The sequence below is a fragment of the Tupaia chinensis genome, unplaced genomic scaffold (genome assembly GCF_000334495.1).
Source record: "Tupaia chinensis unplaced genomic scaffold, TupChi_1.0 Scaffold000187_1, whole genome shotgun sequence".
Lineage (NCBI taxonomy): Eukaryota > Metazoa > Chordata > Mammalia > Scandentia > Tupaiidae > Tupaia > Tupaia belangeri.
The window spans coordinates 554,626-578,060 of NW_006159662.1; the positions used below are offsets into that span (position 1 = coordinate 554,626).

The 23,435-nt window shown below is 37.0% G+C and overlaps 1 protein-coding gene across 1 annotated transcript in view; it reads left to right on the forward strand.

Annotated features, from left to right (window-relative positions):
- ABCA8 (ATP binding cassette subfamily A member 8) overlaps positions 1 to 23,435 on the forward strand; it is a 70,822-nt gene that overhangs the window by 16,045 nt on the left and 31,342 nt on the right. The window contains 12 exon segments of the mRNA XM_006146739.3: positions 1 to 26; positions 313 to 498; positions 2,014 to 2,161; positions 3,980 to 4,148; positions 6,214 to 6,272; positions 7,411 to 7,521; positions 8,306 to 8,481; positions 8,912 to 9,031; positions 9,800 to 9,938; positions 10,775 to 10,865; positions 16,041 to 16,180; positions 18,287 to 18,406. The exon segment at positions 1 to 26 is cut by the window's left edge and continues 31 nt beyond it. Of these exon segments, the coding sequence (XP_006146801.1) occupies positions 1 to 26; positions 313 to 498; positions 2,014 to 2,161; positions 3,980 to 4,148; positions 6,214 to 6,272; positions 7,411 to 7,521; positions 8,306 to 8,481; positions 8,912 to 9,031; positions 9,800 to 9,938; positions 10,775 to 10,865; positions 16,041 to 16,180; positions 18,287 to 18,406 (1,485 nt within the window).

Consider the following 23,435-nt stretch of genomic DNA (forward strand, 5'->3'; position numbering starts at 1 on the left):
TCTTTCTCTTTTATGGATTGTCTTTGGTGAGTCGGTGAATTAAGAATCTCTCCATCACTAAAAAACAAGTATTGGTTTCTGATTATGTTTTTGTAAATTGTTTTATTTTCTCTATTTTCTCAGTTTGCATGGGAAAATCCATAGGTACAATTCGTGGTACTCTGCAATGCCAATTTTTAAGTACAATTTGTAGACCACCATCTTGTGTTAGTTCACAGTAATGTCTATAATTTTATATATTAAATTTGTTATTTTTATGCTATTAATAATTCCCATAGAAATATAAACCAAATAAATCTTCTTTCCTTTTAGATAGCTTTGACTCTCTTAATGAGCGTCTTGGTAAAGAAATCTTTCCTCACGGGCCTGGTTGTGTTCCTTCTCACTCTCTTCTGGGGAAGTCTGGGATTCACAGCACTGTACAGGCACCTTCCTGCATCTTTGGAATGGATTTTAAGTTTATTTAGCCCGTTTGCCTTTATGCTTGGAATAAGCCAGGTGAGAAGCAATCATTGTATATAAAAGACATTTCTGAAACATTGTTTCTTTCTGAAATTCAGTAGTTGTAGTCATTTTCATGCTTACTGTTGTATGGTTTCAAACTCCAGCAAAGATGCTTGTTAGGTTACCAAGATGAACGTTTAAAAGCTTTGAAAGCATTTATCCTAGCAAAACAAGGCATTAGGAAAAGGGGGGGGCAGAAATTTAGCATATTAATTCAGTTCTTTAGAGATGATTTAAATTATTTCCATAGGCTGTTAATTAAACATGAAGTTGATGCTGCAAATCTTATTCTAATAACTATTTCAGCTTCTATTTTGACTTAGTAACTGCAAAGTACACATGACTATAAAATAAAAGTACAGTAATTAGTAAATTATATTTTTGTACCAAAAATGCCTTTCTGTTCATTGTATTCTTCCTTAACTTGGTTCCAATGAAATGCTAATGCCAGTCATTAAATATTCATTTTTTTAAGCTTTTAGTGCTTACTAAAATGATTGTCAGGCCAGTCCATGGGTTGGTGGTTCAGGGGGATGGATCCTGCATGGCCAACTGTGCAGCTGGAGTCTGGGACCCAGAGGATTGAAAAACACCAGACTGTGTGTGAGCATGCCTAAAATTCTGAAAGGAGGGAGAGATGGAAAAGGGGTTGTAGCATGGCCATTACCCATCGGGGTGGGAGGGGTGCTTTGTCACTTTCCCTCTTTCTCTCTGTTGAGGTCACAGGCCTTCTGGTATATTTAAAAAAAGAAAAAAAGAAAAAATATTATTAATTATGTTAACTATGTTAACTGTAAAGCACTTCTTAATTTGGATATTATTTTTTTTTCTTCATTGCCAAAGGGTGTTGTGAGATAAGGCAGGGATTGGGCGGGGGGAGACAAGAGACAGAGCAAACACATCCCCTCCCCAATGGGACATGGTCATGCCTCCATCCTATTTTTCCATTTCTCCATCACGTCAGGGTTTGGGAAACCCATGCACGTGAGCCCAGTGTGTTTTTTCATGCATTCAAGCCATGTTGACCATGTGGGATCTGGCTCCTGATGCACTGCACCTAGGGGTTGGTGCAGTTGACCCGACTATTAATGACCAGCCCACTTTTCCACTGGTTCTCCTTAACTATAATAATGTTTCTTTCCCAGAGAGCAAATTCCTCCTCATCCAGTCATTGTTGAGGAGCACCAAACATTTTCACTGTGCCCTGTTTGGTAAAAATTTTGAACCCAAATCAAGTTTGAACCCAAATGTCATTTTTTTCTCCCAGGCTTCCCTACCTCTACCTAATTCTTTAATTTCACTTAGAATATATTTTTATCATAGGAGTTATTAAATTGCAGTATAGTTGGTTGTGTGTCCATGCCTTCCCATGAAGCGGGCAATCTCCTCCTTTAACTCTCTATCCCAGAATAAGGCATTAAGCAGGCATTTTATTGTAACACGGAACCTAACTGTTTACAATTTATCATAAACCTAATTTTCCTTAACTAATTACTTTTTGATTTTCAGCTTTTACACTTGGACTATGATTCGAATTCTAATGCACTTCCTCATCCTTCTGAGGGCTCAAATCTAATTATAGCAACACATTTCATGTTGGCGTTTGACACTTTCCTCTACCTGGTGTTGATGATTTACTTTGAAAAAGTTTTGCCAAGTGAGTAGCGGGTACAATTGAAAATTAAACATCATTTTAATCATTTTCTTTTCTAAAACAGGTCTCCTAAGATGCCTGTTACTACATTTCAAGAACGACTTAGTGTTGGGAACCAGCAGTTAGCGTAATGGCTATGTCGCTGGACTCCCACGTAGTCGACCGCGGTTCACGTCCCGGACCCGGTGGCTTAAAACTCACGCCGGGCGCGTGTGCGTGCGTGCCCAAGATCCCGAGAGGAGAATGGAGGAGAAGGGATTGCGGCGTGACCATCCCCCCTAGGGGGTGATTTCTCGCTTTCTGTCTCTATGTCTCTTTCTGTCTGTCTGGCGAGCACACGCGCCCTATAGCGAAAATCTCTCTCAAAAAAAAAAAAAAAAAAAGAACGACTTAGTGTTATCAACAGGAGGGAAATGACTGTTGTTACCACTGGCCAAATTAGTTCTTCATTTCTCTCTTGCCACTTTCACTGCTCAGAACTAAAGCCTAAATTTTCTTCCTTTTTAATTAATTAATTGATTTTTATTTGTCTGTGAACATTACTCTGAGTGCATGGCTTGTTTCTTTTTTAAAGAGGTATCTAGAAAGCTAGTTCCTAAGTGGGTCTCGGAATTGTGGACATTTATAGCTGATTTTCTCCATTTATCACAATGGTTCTGAGCCCTGACTACCCCTCAGAACTGCGTGGAGAGTTTTAAAGAAACACTAAGCTTGCTCAAGCTGAAGAAATTCTGATTCAATTCATCAGTGGTGAAATCAGGGTACATGTATATTTATTATTATTATTGTTATTATTCATACACTAAATTACTACACATCATTTAGATTGTGAAGAGAGTTCACCCAGCATGATATACACTTCATTCCAGCCAGTTGGGATCACCACACACAACCTCGTCAACAGATAATAAACCTTATCTGTGTCCTACAAGTGTCTTACCTCTCCATTTTCCCCCCAACTTTCCTATGCTCTTCCCCTCTCACACTCTCTTTCCACTTTGTCTCTGGTGTCCATTACAATTTTTAATACTTTCATGTTTTCCAGTCTTTCAGTCTCTACCATAGAGTATAGACATTCAGTATATGTAAAGTGGAGACAGGCAATTTCTCTCTTTCATAGCTTGGCTTGCTTCACTCAGCAACAGATCTTCCCTATTCTTAAACTTCTTCCCATTGCCCAGCTGCAGTGGTGCAGAAAATATGGTTCTGCTGTGTGATGCTGAAGTCACATGGGAGGTGTAGGGTCACATCCCAGACTGACCTGAATATTCAAGGCACTGCTGTATCCTAGGCAACAGAGAGGTTGGGGTAAGAGGACTGTGGCATAGTGAGATCCTGTAGAAAACACCTATCTCTAGCTCTTTTTCTTCCTCCTTTTTTTGGGTATTTTTTAGATTTTGCCACAGGGCATGTACACTCACTAGAGAAAGACAGAACAAGGCAGAAAGAGACAGAGAGAGAGAAAGTTAGAAATCACTTCCCAGGAAGGATGGCCCACGACCCTCCCTTTTCCTCTATTCTTCTCTCAGAATTTTGGCCACACGTGCACATGTGCCTAGCATGAATTTCAAGACACTGGTCTGAGACTTGAACCATTTTCAGCCATGTGGGAGTCCAGTGCCTTAATCACCATGCCACCTGCTGGTGCCCGGGGATGTTTTTCTTGAGGAAGCCAGACCTGTTGGAACATGTTTATTATCTTGCATTGACCACATGCTCAGCCTTAACACTAAGAAGCGTGCATGGCCGTGCTGTGTTAGTGTGATTGTCTCCCTCAACACGGTGATTGACCCAATATTTTATTGTCTCCTGGTCACACAGATGAATACGGCCGTCAATATTCACCCTTGTTTTTCCTGAAGTCCTCATTTTGGTCAAGACAACAAAAGGCTGATCGTGTCGTTCTTGAAGATGAAATAGATTCTGATCCCTCGTCGAGTGACTCTTTTGAACCAATTTCCCCAGAATTCCATGGAAAAGAAGCCATCAGGTAACAAGGAAGCAAATGGAGAACAGGTCAAAATCTGGGAAGCTAACAGCCTATGAGGCAGTTTTCTTTTCTGCTCCATAGCCATCTCCCACCTAATCTCAAATGTGCTCTGTCCATCACTTCAAGTTTAAGGAAAAATTCATTTTCCAATTCCTGACAGTCTTACATTGTCGACATTTACATCAAATAAAAACTTAGATTTCAGCAATGAAGATAGTTCAACAAAACCCTTACCTGGATTCTCAGTCTTTTCTCCGTTGTTTCTCTTCTCCATCCTTATCGTTCCTCATTCACTTGCCTGGTCTTATTTATTCTGTGCCCTCTTCATTTGTAAGAGGTTGTAAGAGGTCTCTAGAAAGTTCATGGAAAATGTGCATTATGAAAAAACTTCCAAAAATTTCTTCCGCCAAAATACACTCAATTTAACTCTATTTTTCCAGGAGTTTCTTAAATCTCACCCTGTGTTATGCCCCTTATTTTATCTCTCAGTTCTTTTACACTTCTCTTTCCTCTACTATTTATTGTCTTTTAAAAGAAGATGAAAGAGTAGAGAAGAAGGGTTAAAACCTAAAGATGGGCACAAAAGGAATTCAGGAGCTTGTGGCAGTGAGAATCATGTGCATTTACATCCTGTGTGAGAACAAAATGTCCATTTTGCTCAGTGCTGGCTGATAACTTTCATTTTCACATAAGAAAACAGTAAGAAACTCCTCACGGTTCATGACTGTGCAAATCTTTCTCAGCTACTGGTGAGCAGAACACGTCAGTCCCTTGGAATGGTCTTAGATTACTCCAGACTGCTGAGCTTCAAGAATCTGTTTCTTTTTTTTTTTTTTTTTTGTGACCTGTTTCATGTTTATCTTCCATACTTATCTTTAAGCCTAATCTGGGATTAACCTCCAACATCACAACTCAGAGCAAAGAAAAAGCTCTATTCGATGTCTTTGTGTGTTCTTTTTTTTTTTTTTTTTCTTGTTTCTTTGGCACTTCACCATAGCATAAGTGCTATGAATGATGTTAAAAAGAAATGAAACAGCTTTCTGTCTCCATGTCTCTCTTTGTCTGTCTGGCGAGCACACGCACCCTATAGCAAAAACCTCTACAAAAAATAAATAAATAAATAAAAAGAAATGAAACAGACATTTTAAAAAATCTAATAAAAAGGTTAATATGAATTGAGCCTGAATTGTCTCATGAATAGTAGGTGAAAAAATAAGAAATATAAATAAACATCAATTTGATTTGGCTTATGGATTACACAGTTACCTGGTAGAATAAAGCCATGCAAAATAAGTGCCTGGGATCCCAGATGTGTAATAGCACCCAACATATGTTCATTTGATTCCTCTCTTTGCCATAATAATTATTATCACCTTATATTTATTTATAAAAGATATATAGGTAGATATATAGAGAGAGACCTGTGCAGGCAAGATGAAATATCTTATTTACCCTCTTGAATCTCACCCTGTATTGTGCTCCTTATTTTATCCTAAAGCACCGCAGGTTTTCAGGTTGTGAAAGCTGAAATGTACCTGGAATAAGTACATTGGTTAAGGTAGCAGAGCAACTAAGTGGTGCAGATATGATAAGCTCAGGTGAACCCCATAGGATGTGTCACTATTAAAATGTGTCCTCCCTCTTCCTTACTCCACTTCTGAATGAGTCTTTGGAGACCTTGGCTCAAGAGAACCAAAGACGTCACCAGGGGTTTTCGAAGAGCCTCTAAGTAGGGGCTATCCAGTTTATCTCTGACTCTGGCTACTTTAGCTCACAGTTCAGAGACGATCCTGTCTCTATGACCCATGGTAGGTCACACTCCATCCGTGGTATCAGAACACTGATGGATAAGTTTTAAGCACACATCAACTTTGAAAGCTCCTCAGGCGATGTCGATGGGTAACCACGGTCGGCAAGCAGTGTTCTAGCTGGTGCTGCCAATAAACCCTGACTGCATTCGCATAAAGTCCCCAAAGATGAGAGTCATCCAATTCTGTCAACTGTACTCGGAATTATAAACTGAAGACAACTATCACCTTAAAGGATCTTCTTTTTTTAATTTCAGAATCAGAAATGTCACAAAAGAATATAAAGGAAAACTAGATAAAATAGAAGCTTTGAAAGGTAAACAAATAAATATTTAATTATTATATTGACATTGATTTTCTAATTTTAATTTGTTTTGTTCTTTGTGAGCAATTAGTGTTGATATTTCAGATTTTTAAAAGAGTTTATTTGATCCACATGATAAAGTTTATCTCCCAACACATCATTTCTACTTTATAAAAGTTAGAAGAAAATTATTATGTTTTAGAATTTTATGTATTGAAAATCAGGACTGTGTAAAACTGAGGTAATCTAAGGATATATCATGATTTTTTTTTCTTAAAAACTCAAGTTTTTCTTCTGTAATACTGAAGTTATTGGTAAATATTATATCTTATCTTTTTGTGTAGAAGGTCACTTCAAAGAATTTCAGCCATATAAAAATTCACTATTGATCTATTCTTTATCCCATTAATATCAACACCCATCTACCATATGCCAGGTAGTATCAATGAACTTAGAAGTATGAGGGATGTTTCAATCATTTAAACAAAGTTCTTTCAAAATTTAAAAAAAAAAAATTCTTTTTTTAGGAGATATTTTTGCTATAGGGTGTGTGCATTCACCAGAGAGTCAGAGAAAGACAGAGAGATAGAAAGCAAGAGGTCACCCCCAGAGGAGTGACCACACTGCAATCCCTTCTCCTTCATTCTCCTCTTGGGATTTTGGCTATGCATGCACACACACCCAACATGAGTTTCAAGCCACCAGATCCAGGACTCGAACTCAGGTCAACTACGTGAGAGCTCAGTGACGTAACTATTATGCCATCTGCTGTTCCTCAAAAAAGAGATATTTTTAAAAATAGGCTAACAAAGGGGATTTTAAAATGTTTTCTTTTGAATTTAACAATACAATCATTCAAAGAAGTAAAATAATAGTTCATTAGCTTCATAATAGAATTTTATTTGTACTCTTTTTTCTTTATTATTATTATTTATATATTCAATTGCTATACATAATTTAGATTGTAACGAGACTTTACTCAGCATGATATACACCTCAGTCCAGACCAGTTGAGAATACTATACACATCCTCATCCACATCCACAGAAAATAAACCATATCTGTGTCCCACAATAGTTCTCCTTTCTTCTTCCCTACCTGGTTTCCTCCCTTCTTTATCCTGTCCTTACCTTTCTTTTCTTCTTCCTAGATCTGGCATTTGACATATATGAAGGTCAAATCACTGCAGTTCTTGGTCACAGTGGAGCTGGAAAATCAACATTGTTAAACATTCTTAGTGGGATGTCTATTCCCACCAAAGGTAAGAATTTTTTTCAAAAGTCAGGTTGGCAAACAAATCAGCTATTAATAGAAAATCTCTCTGATTATTAATCATAAACACAGATGCCTAGTGAAAAAAAATTGAAATTTTATCTACAGTATTATTCTATAAAAGTATGTCATATTTAATTGATTTGTATGAAATTTGGGTCTTTCATAATAAATATTTTTATGATCATTTATTACTATTGATATTTGGCATTATAATGTATAGCTGTAAGTTTTTGCAGCATGACAAGCATCCCTAAACTTAGTGGCTTAGCATAAAAATATTTTATTATCGAATGGGCAATTTTTCTGTTCTGGACTGAAGGACTGGGGCTGGATGATTTAACAACGCCTCATTCACATACCTGGGACTTCAGTTAAAGCAATTCCCCCTCGCTTCCTACATGGACATTCATCTTCTAAGAGGATAGTCTGGGATCCTTCACCTGCTGGTCTCCATGATCCCAGCAGCAAGAGAGGACAAATCACAGGGTAGAAGCCTCTGCTTATACACATTTGCTAAGGACCCATGCATTGAGTGTATAGCCAAGCCTTGTGTGAGGAGTAGATAAAGAGACTACATTTTATAAGAAAAGCTGCAAATGAGACTTCTTTTTTCAATATACCGTGCAACTAAAATAGAAGTTTCTAACACCTGAATTGCATTAACCTTGAAGCTACACTTCTATATATGAAAGTTAATTAGCAATGATTTTATTTTCAAAATATCTCCATTTATACATTATTCTTATATTATCTTTTAAACTTTGTTCTAGGTTCAGTCTCCATCTATAATAATAAATTTTCAGAAACAGTCGACCTAGAAAATATCAGCAAGCTCACTGGAGTTTGTCCACAATATAATGTGCAGTTCGACTTCCTTACCGTGAAAGAAAACCTCAGACTCTTTGCTAAAATAAAGGGGATTTTGCCACAGGAAGTGGATGAAGAGGTCTGTAAATATGTTAGAACTGTGTGTTCATCGAAATGAGATTGTTGAATCCATTTGCAGTGAGTTTTGATTTTTTAATTAAATTATCTATGCCCAAATCATTATGTAAATATTGGACAATTTATGTAAGAGCTAACATCTGTGTATAATTTACAATGTGCCAAGCATATCCTTTACTTGAAATAGAGTAACTCATTTATTTCTTACAACAACTCTGTGAAGTAGGTGCTGTGATTATTCCTATTTTGTACACGCAGGACTGAGTTCCAACAGAGCACATGACTTGACCAAGATTGGGTAGCTATTTAATGTGGACTGATGTGCCAGTGCCTCTACTTTGAACCATTACACTCTGCAGACTCGTATTTATACATTTCAAAAGAAACTAACGAAATCTTGATGTATAACACAAGTGTTGTCTTTTGGTTAGATACAAAAAGTTTTGCTGGAATTGGAAATGAAAAACATTCAGGATGTCATTGCTCAAAACTTAAGTGGTGGACAGAAAAGAAAACTAACTTTTGGGATTGCCATTTTAGGAGATCCTCAGGTAAATCTGACTAAATTTGCTTGTAAATTTAAAACTTTAAAAGGTGAAATTTGTATGGGGCCAACAGGTGGCATAGTGGTTACATCACTGGCCTCCCACGTGGCTGACCACAGTTGGAGTCCTGGACCTGGTGGCTTGAAAAGCACACCAGGTGCATGTGCATGTATGCCCAATATTCCAGTAAAAGAATGGAGGAGGAAAAAAATCTAATGAAAGGGATTGTGGAGTGGCCATCCCCCCTTAGGAGGTTATTTGTCACTTTTCCTCTCACTATTTCTGTCTCTCTCTGTGTCTCCAGCAAGTGCATGAATCCTAAGGCAAAATCTATTGAAAAAATAAAATTTGGGGACCAGCAGTTGGTGTAATAGCTATATTGCTGGACTCCCATGTAGTAGACCATGATTCGAGTCCTGAACCCAATGGCTTAAACTCATGCCAGGCACATGTGCGTGCATGCCCAAGATCCTGAGAGGAGAACGGAGAAGGGATTGTGGCGTGGCCATCCCCCCGGGGGAGTGATTTCTCGCTTTTTGTCTCTCTGTTTTTCTCGGCGAGCGCACACACTCTATAGAAAAATTTGTGTTACCAGTTCAGACATTTTATTTGCAAAGGACAGGTGTAATAAAATATATGCAAATTGGAACATTAAATAGAAAAACAAAATCCTAATTGCAATAACCTTTTATATATAAATTGTACAGTTTCTACATGGTTGATGATAGATCCTCATTTAAGTTAAAAAACTCTTCTGTGTACATCTCACTGTAGATTTTCCTGTTGGATGAACCAACTGCTGGATTAGATCCCTTTTCAAGACACCGAGTGTGGAACTTTTTGAAAGAACGTAAAACAGACTGTGTGATCCTCTTCAGTACTCAGTTCATGGATGAAGCTGACATCCTGGCTGGTAATTATTGGTTTCCTTCAAGTGTTCTGATGAGGTCTCTAAGAGATTTGAAATGTATGGATTGGTATTCCGAACAGATATATTTTGTTATCTGGTAATCTGAACAGCTGGGTTGTGATATAAATAGGGCCCAAACATTTTAATCTCAATCATTTCAGTGCATCTTGAAGAGTTTTCTAGCATTTGAATGCATAGGCACCTGATCTGCCAGAAAACTCATTTATTACAAAGTAACTGGAGCCTATATTCTAAAGTAGTAATCCTTTCACTCAGAATTGAGGTAAATCAACCTGCGGTATTGAAATAATCTTAATCTTTAATCCACTAAAATATTATAATATCATGGTTATATTAGAGAGTATACCCACATAATTTAATTTCTCCGATAGGTCGGATATCAAAACACTGGCCTAAGGCACATAAATAAGATTAAAATGTTTCTATTTAATTGAGTTTTTTTGAGAGATTTTTGTTGAAGGATGTGTGTACTTGCCAGAGAGACAGCGAGAAAGACAGAGAGACAGAATGTGAGAATAACCCCCTATGGGTGATGACCATGCCGCAATCCCTTCTCCATTGTCCTCTCAGGAATTTGGGCATGCATGCACATACATTTGGCATGGGCTTTAAGCCACCGGTTCTGGCACTCACACCGCAGTCAGTCATGTGGGAGTCCAGCCCCTAACCCACTTGCTGGCTCCTGAGTCCTTATTAAATCCTGTATTTGAAACTACAGAAGCTCCTGTATTAGATTTTGGTTGTACAGACAATTACCTGTCTTGGAAATGATTGGGACACTTCTTAACAAACTTCCTTCTTTGCTTCTTTCTTTTCAGACAGGAAAGTGTTTCTTTCCAAAGGGATGTTGAAGTGTGCAGGCTCTTCCTTATTTTTAAAGAAGAAATGGGGTATTGGATATCACTTAAGGTAGGCCTACTTGGAAGGCTGAATAGATGAGAGCTGGGCCTCAGTAAGGCATGATGGTTAAAGCCAAGCATTCCGTCACAGAAGAAAGCCTTTTGTCATTAGCAACACATTTGTACAAACATACACACATATTTGTGTGAATATCTGTCTATCTACCTCGTTCATATGTATATATGAGAGAGAATGATTGGCAGATTTTAAAGAGAGATAATATAACAACAAAAACGGAAATAAATGTGATATAAAATACAGCCTACAAACACATTGCTTGTAAAGAGAAAGATGCGTTAAGGGAATTTTTTCAACTACATATTTGTATTTCACACTCTCATCATCTTACAACTAGGGTGTTAATTTCCTAGAAAGCTACTTGCTTTTATCCTCCAGTTTCTCCTCTTTCTCATTTTCTGCCTTTCCATCCTCTTCATTTTCTTATCACTGCTTTAAATAGCAGCAGATTTAGCTGTTACCTTTTGAGTGATTCAGAAATATGATACTTAGCCTTATCTTATTTAAATCTTCTGTATTTCTGAGATAGGAATTGTCATTAGTTTGACTCTACAGATGAAATTATAGGGTCCATAGGTTAATAAATAGTAAAGCCAGGAATTGAACCTGGGTATTTTTTTTTTGGGGAGAGATTTTCACTGTAGGGCGCGTGTGCTTGCCAGACAGACAGAGAGAGACATAGAGACAGAAAGCGAGAAATCACCCCCCAGGGGGGATGGTCACGCCGCAATCCCTTCTCCTCCATTCTCCTCTCGGGATCTTGGGCACGCACGCACACGCGCCCGGGGTGAGTTTTTTAATCCACCGGGTCCGGGACACGAACCGCGGTCGACTACGTGGGAGTCCAGCGACATAGCCATTACGCTAACTGCTGGTTCCCAAACCTGGGTATTTTTTAACGTCAAAACATAGTGTTCAAATTTCCACTTGAAATTACTTTTTCATTTTATATAAGTAGGTTAGTTTTTCTGATTTATATATAATTTATACATAAAAAGAGAAACAAACATATGAAGAGTACAAGACAAAGCAAACAAAAAAAATCTTCTATGGTGGAGCCAGCAGGTAGTGTGGTTAAGGCACTGGATCCCACATGGCTGACTCAGCACCTGGAGTCCCAGACCGGTGACTTGAAAATCACACGGGGCACTTGTGTGTATATGCCCAAGATCCTGAGAGGAGAATGGAGGAGAAAGAATTGTGGTATGGCCATCCATCCAACCTCCCCCCCCAACCCAGGTGGTGATTTTCCTCTCTCTTTCTCTCTGACTCTGGTGAGTGCACACACCAAAAATAAAATCAGAACAAAACAAAACAAAATCCCAATGGTTCCACTCCATTTTACCTTTCAGAGTCCAAGTTACATAGCCAAGTAATGCTGCTAGTGTGGTCAGCCCTATAATGTGACTCTCATGTTATGTGTCCTTACCAATTTAATGCCCCCTAGTTGATTGAAATATGGTCCACAGTTCCCATTGTTGAGAGTTATTTCTTGACAATAGAGGTTTCTTTGAATCTGTTTAAGTCCTTAAAATTATTTAAATAATAACTAGAATAGACTTTATTAATCTTCCATTTCTATGTAATGTCCACTTTTTTGATTTCCTAAATTACTTTGAATCTCTCTTTGAAAATTAAACTCTCTGAAACTCAGTATTCTCATTTATAAAAGTGGGGGTAATCATTTCTAGTTGTGACTAAAGATTACAAAAAAAAAAGAAGAGAGAGAGAAAGAGAGATGTTTCCTAGTGTATTGCATGGTAACATAACATATTCTCAAAATAAAAATCCCTGTGCAATTCATGAATCCTTTCCTGGGCTCCTGGACAGCAATTGTGTGATGGCCTTGTGTTGTACTTCTAAACCAGGATATTCCCTATGACAAAGTTTGGCTCATGGGCAAAATTGGGCCCCTTTTCTGTTGGTTTGCTTGTTTGTTTGTAAGTTTTTTTGCCATAAGGCACATGCTCTTGTCAGAGAGAACATAAAGATGAAAAGTGAGAAATTACCCTGCGCAAGCTAAGAGGGATGGCTACACCACCATCCTTTCTCCTCTATTCTCCTCTTGGGATTTTGGGAAGGCACACACATGTGCCTGGTGTGATTTTCAAGCTTCCTGGCCTGGGTCTGGGACTCAAACTGTGATCTGCCATGTGGAAGTCCAGTGCCTTAACCACCACGCACCTGCTGGGCCCCACTTTCTGTTTTTGTAAATAAAGTTTGATTGGAATATAGCCATGCCTAGTATCTTGTCTTTTATATATGACCTATGGCTGCTTCCATATTACAATGGCAAATGTGAATCTCTGCAACTAATGTCTACCAGCCTACAAAGCCTAAAATGCTTAATATATACCAAATGTCTGCACTCTATGACTGAAACTGATTGACTAAAGGTTATAGAAACACAATAAATGGATGTAAATACCAGATACAGTGTGTGTGAAAGAGTAGAGTCTGAGGAAGGACATTTAGAAGAAAAGTAGAGAGGCAAAGCATTGATGGGACAAAGAAATGTGGTATTATCTGTTGAAGATACTTTTATAGTTTTATCAACTGGACTAGGGAGAAATGTTCACATGTTGAAATATCCACTTTGTAAGGTAAATAATGTGATGATTGAATGTAAAGAGAAAATGAAATAAAAAATGTTTAAAAATCATTCTAAAAAATGCTTACTACCTAGTCACTTAGAAGAAAAGTTTGGTGACTGCCCTGTGAGGAAGGACACTGTGTGCACTTGAGCAGCCCTTTCTTCATAGCACCTTGCACAAGCTCTTGTAAACAGCTAAGCAAATATTTTTTAATTGTTTTTATTTTAGTGGGTAGCATCATGGAGAGCAAGAATGATTTTTTTTTCCTTTTGGCTTTTTTTCCTCAGTATCTTTTACTGCTTCTAAAAATAGTATATTTAAAATAATTCTGACGTATTTGGACAAATAAAATAGCTACCATATTTTAAGAACTTGCTAAGTGCAAACATTGCTATTATTCAGTTCTTAGAACCATCCTGGATGCTAGGAGTCATTATTCCATTTTATTAACAAAGACATTGTTTAGATAAGTGATAGAACATATCTCAAATGGCAAAATAGCGCTTCAAAGCCAGTGTGGGAGGAGAGTGGGAAATAGGAGAGGGTGTGACCGAGGGAATCAAGGGGGAAAAGAAAGAAGCAAAACATTTAAGGCGCACAAAAATGAAAAATTACCAGAGGATGATAATGCATATAGTGATATCTCTGAACCAATTTACAGTGTATTCATGATGGGAGCATTCTCCTCTTGGGATTTTGGACACTTATGCACCTTGTGCCTGCCATGAGTTTCAAGCCTTCAGGTCCGGGACTTGAACTGCGGTTGGCCATGTGGGAGTCCAGAGACATACCACTATGCCATCTGCTGGTCCCTCTATCTCTCTTTTTAAATATTTTGCCAGAGGTCATGTATGTTCACTAGAGAGAGAGAGATGAAGAAACACCCCTGCCTGCCCATGGGCCATGGTGATGCTGCAATCCCTACTCCTACATTTCTTCATTTTTTGCCATTTTGGGCATATGCATCGTCTTAGTATGTTTTTCAAGCCACCAGTGTCAAAATTTGAACCCAATGGTTGACCATGTGGGATCCAACTCCTTTAACCACTAGGGCACAGAGCTGGCCTGACTGATTTCCTCAATGATACTTTGTTCTTACTGAATGTTCTGAAGTTAATATTACACAAGAAGTAAGAATTAGGGATCCCACCACCTCGAGCCCACATTCATCCATAATTAGTTTCTATCTATAACTCAGTTTCCTTCATAGCACTTACCACTGTTGATATTTTATTGATCTGCTTATTTTGCTTGTTTATGTGTGTGTGTGTCCCTTGACAATGAACTTCATAAGAGTAAGATAGCATTGTCTTGTATCCTCAATAATTAATGTATTGTTTGTCACATTCTAAAAACTTAATGCACTTGCACTGGATGGCTAAATTGAGTAACTGAAGCTGTTTGGCAGGTCTGCCTATCGAATGTCTCTTGTAATCCTGTATAGTCAGCTTAAACTTCCTTTGAACATACTGTTCATTATCTATATTGTGTAGTCCTGATCTTTGCTCTTCTGCATCCATGGCATCTCTATTCTGTAGCTATCCTCCCTCTAAAGACATGAATCAATATGAAACTTCTCTGGACACCATGCCTAGGTAACTTGAACCAGTAATTCTGATTAGTTTATTCCTTGCTTCCCACAGCCCTCACCATCTCATTTATATGATTTGGTTTTTGTCCCTTGTTTCACGTTTGTATGATCTGTTTCTTGCATTAGACTTTTTTTCTTTAGGTTTTTGCCATAGGACATGTATACTTGTCAGAGAGTGACAGAGATGAAGGGAAAGTGAGAAATTAACCCTCCCCCCCCACGCCGGCAGCAGATGGCCATGCCACAATCCATTCTCCTCCACTCTCCTTTGAAGATTTTGGGCATACAATGCACATGGATGCAGTATAATATTCAAGCCACCAGGTCTGGGGCTCAAACCATGGTGAGCTGTGTGGGATCTAGCACTTTAACCACCATGCCACCTGCTAGCCTTCGTTTGCATTAGATTTTTAATTGATTTTCTTTCTTCCTTCGAGATGCATTGGTGTCTGCCGGCAAGTTTAAGAGTAAATATCTCTGGATGGTAATCTGTCCACATTCACCCCAGCACTTGGAACTGTAAGGAAAAAGTTAGAGAAAGTAAGAGACACGGGAGCAAAGATGCAGGTGTACACAGAGCAGCTGTGCTGCTCAGTCATGCTGAGTTTATTTATACATTTTACCAGGCACAATCAACTGTTTGCAAGCTTTCAAGAATGCGATTGAAGTTCTAGTTAGAGATAAGGACTTCAGTGTATATGGTTTTTGACATTGTTACTACCATGTGTGATCCTGTTATGTATCATAGGTCAAGCCAGATTACTTATGTTGTTCCTGTGCAACTCCAAGGAAGGCTCTCTGAGTATGCATCAGATGATAATGTGTAAGCCATAAACATTATATAGGACAGGCATCGCATGACCTACCAAGAGTCAGGATGTTTCCAGGGCCCCATTAATATTTTCATAGAGCCCCTCATATTTGTCCTGGCTATCAAAGACTGTTTCAAATAACATTTACTTTTTTTTTTTTGAACGCCAGTTTGCAGTTAAATGAAATATGTGTTCAGGAAAACATTACATCACTTGTTAAACAGCACATCCCTGATGCCAAATTATCAGCAGAAAGTGAAGGAAAACTTGTCTATACATTACCCTTAGAAAGAACAAATAAATTTCCAGGTAATGTACATGAACACCATGAAATAGAGTATATAAATAATATAAATAATATTCATAACAATAATAACAATGAGCATTATAACTAACATTCATTAAGAGCTATAATATGTTTACATATTGAAACATTATCAAAAGAACAGTACAACTGGATTATTTTGGTCTATAGTGGGAAATGTTATATTCTACTAATTGTATTGTAATGTATGGACATTTTAGGGAACTTCTTTTTGTCCCTTTCCATTGTGGTGTGTATCAGAACATTCTAGTGTTCATAACTATAAATTAATACAAATGGTTGAAAACCTCTGGCTTAATCACTATGTTAAACAGCCCCATGGTGTACAATAGCTATTTCTCTTGACAAGACTTTTTTGATAACTTTGAAGTTTGCAGGCTGGTATATAAAAATTTACTGATTATCTTTTTCACTTACCCTGAGGAGGGGCACAGGAAGGGTCTGTATTGAGTAGTTGTAGCAATTAGCTGTGGCACATATATAGTTAACAAAGACACATAAACTGCTCAATAAAGTCATTCAAATATTTATCTATGGTGGCAATACAAATATTGCTTAGAATCATAAGGCAAAGGTAATCAAACTCTAATTAGTTTATTATAATAGAGTTCATAGGAAGTTTGTGAAAATTTTGTGTAGAATGAAGAATGAGACAATACTCATTAGCAGCTGAAATCTTATTTCTTTTCTACGTTTCTTCATAAAGTATTCTACTCAAGAGAGAAAGCTTTTAATATATCATTTTGCCCAGTTATAAGCTCCAGGTTGAAGTCTCAGAACCCTCATTATCATTCTAGGATATAGAATTAGGTTTTTTATTCAAGTCTTATTTAACTAACCACTATAATTTAAAGCCATGCAGGCAGGGACATCGTTCACTGCTGTATGAACAATAACTGATGCAAAAATATATTTGGAGGATGCATTAAAAGATGAATGGATAAAAAAAAATCTAAAGAGAATAACCTATCTAGTAAACTATCACAATTTCCCACTATTTCAAGAAAATTCCTGAGTGAATCTTTTATTCACTATTTAATTTTGTAAATTTTTTCTTCCATTGTTTAAAATAGAAAAATTTTAAAAGTGACTTACATTCTATGTCTTCCATTTGAGAGATATTTTCTGAACTGAAGAAGATTCTCTACCATTCAACTAATTATCAAAAAAGTAGTTCTTTCCCTTTGTTCCAGCACAAATGGCTTTTGTTTTTATTTACTTTCTGAGAAAGAGTCTTTAATAAATTGGGTTTAAAGTTGAAAAAAATCCAAAGTTCCACAATTTATTAAATTTTAAAAACAAGTCAGATAAAATTAAGATAAAATTGCTATAGGCTACTACTCTGCCATAAAGAACAAAAATATCCTGTCATTTGGCACAAAATGGATGAATCTAGAAGTTATAATGCTAAGTGAAATAAGTCAGGCTATGAAAGACAAATACTGTATGTCCCTGCTTAGCATATATCAAAGCACTCTATGGTGGAAACCAAAGGACTCAATAGCATAAAAGAAGAAAGGGGAATGGTAGATACCACCAGCTAGCTGCTCATAGAGTGATGGCAGACTTTGGGAGAAAATGATTAACAGAATCAAGTGAAATACGTCATGGAAAGCATACCACAGCATAGTAAAAAGTGTCCTCAGCAATTCGATATATACTTCCAAAAAAAATAGAACATTTACCAAATGTGCACATTATAATGTAATGTTCAATGTCTAAAAGATGAATACCTATATCCTTGAATTGATTACTACACACTGTCATCATGCTTTGAAAAACTATACTGTATTCCACCCAGATGTATAATAATTATATATAAACTAGAAATCATAATTTAAAAAATAAATACAAATTAATATAAATTAATATTTGGTCACAAGAAATAAATATTTAGGCTGTAATACATGATATAAAACAGAAAGTAATATATGAATTTGAAGAATAATGTTACTTATTATGAAATATTAGTCTCTAAATGTCTTTGACATAATTATAATTTCATTTTATGCTTTTTAGTTCAAAAAGATGTTCTTAGTTCACTTGTGAATTTTGTTGCTATGATTCACTGCTGTGTGTGCATTCTTTAGATCTTTACAAGGATCTTGATAGCTGTCCTGGCCTGGGAATTGAAAGTTATGGTGTTTCCATGACAACATTGAGTGAGGTGTTTCTGAAACTAGAAGGAAAATCAGCAATTGATGAATCAGGTAAATCAAAATGTATGAAAATTATCATGTAAAAGCATTCACAACATCCAATGCAATATGTATTTCAAAAAAACACTATTCCAAAAATGTGATTACAAAATGCGGGGTGCTCTGACTGTCATTCTTTGTTTTTATAATTTTTTATTTCATTTTCTTTCATACAATCAATCACATTATTTAGCTTACAAAGTGAATATATCGACAGGTGAACATTTCTCCCTAGTCCAGTTGATAAAACTATAAAATATCTTCAACAGATAATACCCCAATTCTTTGTTTCATCAATGCTTTGCCATTCTTAGACATCTTTTATAAAGGTGAAATGCATCCCTGTCAAAACTGCCTTGTTATTAAAATGCCCATTTTTCTTCATCCTGGTCTTGCTGCCCATCATATCCCTAGCTTCCAAGAGCAACTCCAGACAAATGCTTATTCTAAATATCTGTCTTCATTCACTTTGTATATGTCATCCCTCAGTTGACTAGTCTCCAGGGTTTCCAATGAGAAGTCAGCACTTAATTTTATGGTTCCCTCCTGCATGGTGAGCTGTTTTGTTCTTCTTGCTTTCAAGATTCTTTTTTTTTTTTTTTTTTGGCCTTTGGCTTTTGACAGTTTCAGTATATCTTTAGCTGTGTAAATCTCTTGAAATTTGTCCTACTTGGAGTCATTGGGCTTCTTAGATGTGTATATTAGGATTCTTCACCAAATTTGTGAAGTTTTGTTCAATATGTCTTCTGATTCATCCTTTTTATCTTCTCCTTCTGGAACTACTATTATTATATGTTGTAGTATATGTTGCTATGCTTGATGGTGTCCCCTCTCTTTCAGAAACGATTATTTTCTTTCTTCTTTCTTTGTGTTCCTCAGACTGAACACTCTCACTTTATTTTTATCTTGCACATTTATTATTCTGTCAGCAGAAACATGTTTAGCTATTAAAGTGTTTTTTAAATTTATTTGTCATGGGACCAGCAGTTGGCGTAATGGCTATGTCATTGGACTCCCATGTAGTCAACTATGGTTCAAGTCCTGGACCCAGTGGCTTAAACTCATGCCGGGCGCATGTGTGTGCATGTCCAAGATCCTGAGAGGAAAAGAAAGGGATTGTGGCATGGCCATCCCCCCTGGGGGGTGATTTCTCTCTTTCTATCTCTCTGTCTCTATCTTTCTGGCGAGCACATGTGCCCTATAGCAAAAACCTCTCAAAAAATTTAGTTGTCATACTTTACAAATCAAAATTTTGTTTTTTTCTTTACATCTTTAATAATATATCCTATTTGATGAGATGTTGTTGTCAAACACAGTCAAATGTGTTGTGATAAAAAAATCTTTTAAATTTATTATGACTTACTGTTGAATGACCATTGGCCTATTTGGTGACTGTTTCTTGTCCATTTAAAAATATGTACATTCCTACATATGTGTATGCATATGTGTATGTTTATCTATAAAATTATATGCATATAGGATATATCAATTCTAGAATTTTATTTGTGGTTGGGAGAGTTGTGTAAGTGTAAATTAAATCAAGTCAGATGTGTTACTCAAATATTCTCTGACTTTATTGTTTTTTTTTGCTAATATCTTCTATCACCTATAGTTGAGGAAATATGAACATTTTCTTTTATAACTTTAGAAATGTCTACTTTTACCTTTCCTCTACTAAGTTAGGTGATTTTTTTTTGTACTTCATGTGCTTTTAATATCAATTATGCAAACACACACACAGACACACACATTTAGGTTTACTATATCTTCTTTATAAATTGCCTTCATTATCATTGTGGAAAGTCTCATTTAAGCTCTGATAATGGCACATATTAGAAGCCAAATTTGTCTAATATTAATACAAAGGTCTCAATTTCAATGTGATTTGTGTTTGCATGAAATATTATTCCACTTTAAAATTCTGTCAACCTGCTAGTGCTCTTAAATTAAAATATACTTCGTATGAGCGATATCTGGTTAAATTTTGCTTTTTAATACATCATATAAATTTATTATAATTCATGTGTTTTGTCCTCTTCTTTCTAGTACTGTTATTACTATGTTTGTGTTTAAATCAGTCATGTTGGTCCCATCCATGTTTTGATCCTCTGTTTCCTCTTGTCATCTTTTGCTTATTAGTAGTAAGTCATTTAATTTTCATATGATCTTTTCAGCTGTATATTCTTATGTTATTTTTTTGCATGATCACTATATACATTACAATAGAAATCATTATTTAAAACAATTTATACTTGGGCCAGTCTGTGGCATAGTGATTAAGACAGCTGGACCCCACATGGCCAGCTGCTTGGTTGGAGTCTATGACCTGGTGGCTTGAGATCCAAGCTGGGTGTATGTGCTTGTGCCCAATACCAGAAGGAGGCAGGAATGGAGGGGAGCAGATTGTGATGTGATCATTCCCCATGGTGGTGGTGGTGGTGGTGGTGTGATTTCTCACTGTCTCGCTGTTTCTCTCTTTCCGGAAAGTGCGCATACCCTCTGGCAAATCTGAAAAAGAAAAAAGAAATTGTCCCTACATTATCCCTTAGGCAGGGTTTATAATTCTTTGGGTTTCACATTTTATCTGTTATAATTTACCTTAAGCTTAAAGGCCATCCTTTAGCATTTCTTTTTTGGTGTTTTTTGGGATGCATGGTAAAGCTTATGTTAAGCACAAATTTTCCAAAATTCAGATAAAATGTCAACACACAGACCCCCAAAAAGTTAACTCCAAAAATATTTTTAAAAGAAACTGCTCCCACTGCAATAAGGCAGTAGGCCCTGTTGTGCATCAGGCTGAAGCCACATAGGAGGCCCAGGTTCCATGCACATAACCCACTGTAAAAAGCCAGGCATGGTGGTGTGGGCCTGTACTCCCAGCTACTCAGGAGGCTGAGGCGAGAGGACTGCAAACTTAATACCAACATGGTGAAGTCCTGTCTTAAGGAACTGGATATGATACATACCTGTGGTCTCAACTTCTCAGGAGGCTAAAGCAGAAAGATTATGACAATTATGAGACTTTGTCTAAAAGAATTCCATATGTGCACACACACACACACACACACACACACACGGTATAGCTATCAAATCCCTGTAAGTCAATGACAAAAAAATAAAAAAGTCTTAGGCATTTGATATAGTCCCACAGATCTCAGCTTCGTTTTTTTTTTTAAGAATTATTTATTTTATTTTATTTTATTTATACTTATTATTATTTTTAAAAATTTGCTACAGGACACATGTGTTCACCAGAAAGAGACAGAAAAGGATTGGGGGGGGTGAGGTGGGAAAGCAAGCCACCAGGTCCAGGACTCAAACCACAGTTGGCTGTGTGGGAGTCCAGTGGCTTAACCACCATACTACCTACTGGTTCCTCTCTGGTTAAGTTCTTCCTTCTTTATTTTTCTTTGTGTTAGAAATGGACTATACCTATTATCTGTCATCAAGGTCACAGATACTTTCTTATGTTCAGATTATTTTAAAAGCCTAACTAGTAAACTCTTCTGTTACTGTATATTTTTCATTTTAATATTTCTTTGTCCTTTTTATAATTTCAGTTTCTGTACAGAAATACTCCATCTCCTCATTGATATTGACCATATTTTTCAATGGAACCTATAATTATCATAGTTATTTTTAAACCCATGTGTTATTTTCAACAAGTATATCATAGGACTGATGATCTATACCAGTGATTGATTTTGACTGACTTTTAAAATCTTCCAATCAGTTAAATTTCCCTACTTCTTCACACCTTGGAATTTTTATTTTCATGGGATTTACGTATGAAAAACCAGCGTACACTGAAATTAAACCAAGCCCAGAAAAGCGTTATTTTTATGTTGTCAGACTGCTGATCTGGATAGCTGAACCGATATAATTTGCTAGTATACAGTTTTTAGCAGATTCAGTTTACCCCAGCTTCAAATGTCTTAAAGGTGGGACCAGGCCTTTCCTTTCAGCATGACTCTCAGTTATAGCACTGGCAAAATTCTGTAGCTCTGTGATACCCAGCTCCACTACCAAATTCCTCAGCAACAGGAGTAATTTCCCAATTCTCAGCCTGCTGCTATTTTTAATTGTACTGGGTTATTATTTCTTGGGATGTCTCTCCTCACTCTCTCACCAAGTGACTATCCCTTGATGTACTGTTGTATTTCACAAAGGAAGATCCCGTGCACCCGGATGATGCCTTGCACAGAACTTGATGCACTTTCCTGTGTATCTCTCTTGGTTTTTGCTTCCTGCTCCACTCTTCGGTGTGCTTCCCCATGCACTTAGTGAAAGCCCATGCAAGAGAATTAATAGGTGGTGTAAACTCATTGCAGGACTGAGGTACCATGTGATTCTAATCAGTCAGGCCAGCCCACATGTGATCATAGAACATGTTTAGTCCGGGCTGTTGTCACCTCTGGGGTTCTCTCCTTCTGCCATACCCCTCAGAGTGACTGCAGCCATAGGTGTCTTCCCCAGTGGAAGGGTTCCCATCTCATGAAAGTTACTCATTTTAGCTTTCTCTGTGCCCCTTATCTCTACTGGATTTTAAATGACTATTATTTATTCTCTGGGAAAGAGGATTGACAGCCTTTCACAACTAACTAGAAGCAGAAAATCCCTGAATTATTCTTTCAATATACTTTGCTTATTACCTTATTTAAAATCTCTACACTTTTATTCCTAGTGTGATTTTGTGCGTGTAGTTGTGCTTGTGTGTTTACAGGTGGATTCTGAGATTAATATCAGACTTATTTTAGAACCATACAAATGGACCTCAGTCTGGATAGATAGCGATTGCAGGGCATATGCAAAAGAATGCAGCCTCAAACCCTTGTGAGTAGATCTGAAATCTCTCCAGTCACAACAATTATGGCTAAGCCCCAGTTTACAGCTTGTCATTTAATTTACAGCAGTTTATAGCATGTCAACTGTGGTGGCTTTGGTGCATCTGTCTGATCTGTCTCCTTTATTAAGTTTTGGAGTCATCCCCAGGCACCATGATAACCTTGCATATTTCTCTAACCTCTTTAGTGAGTTATCT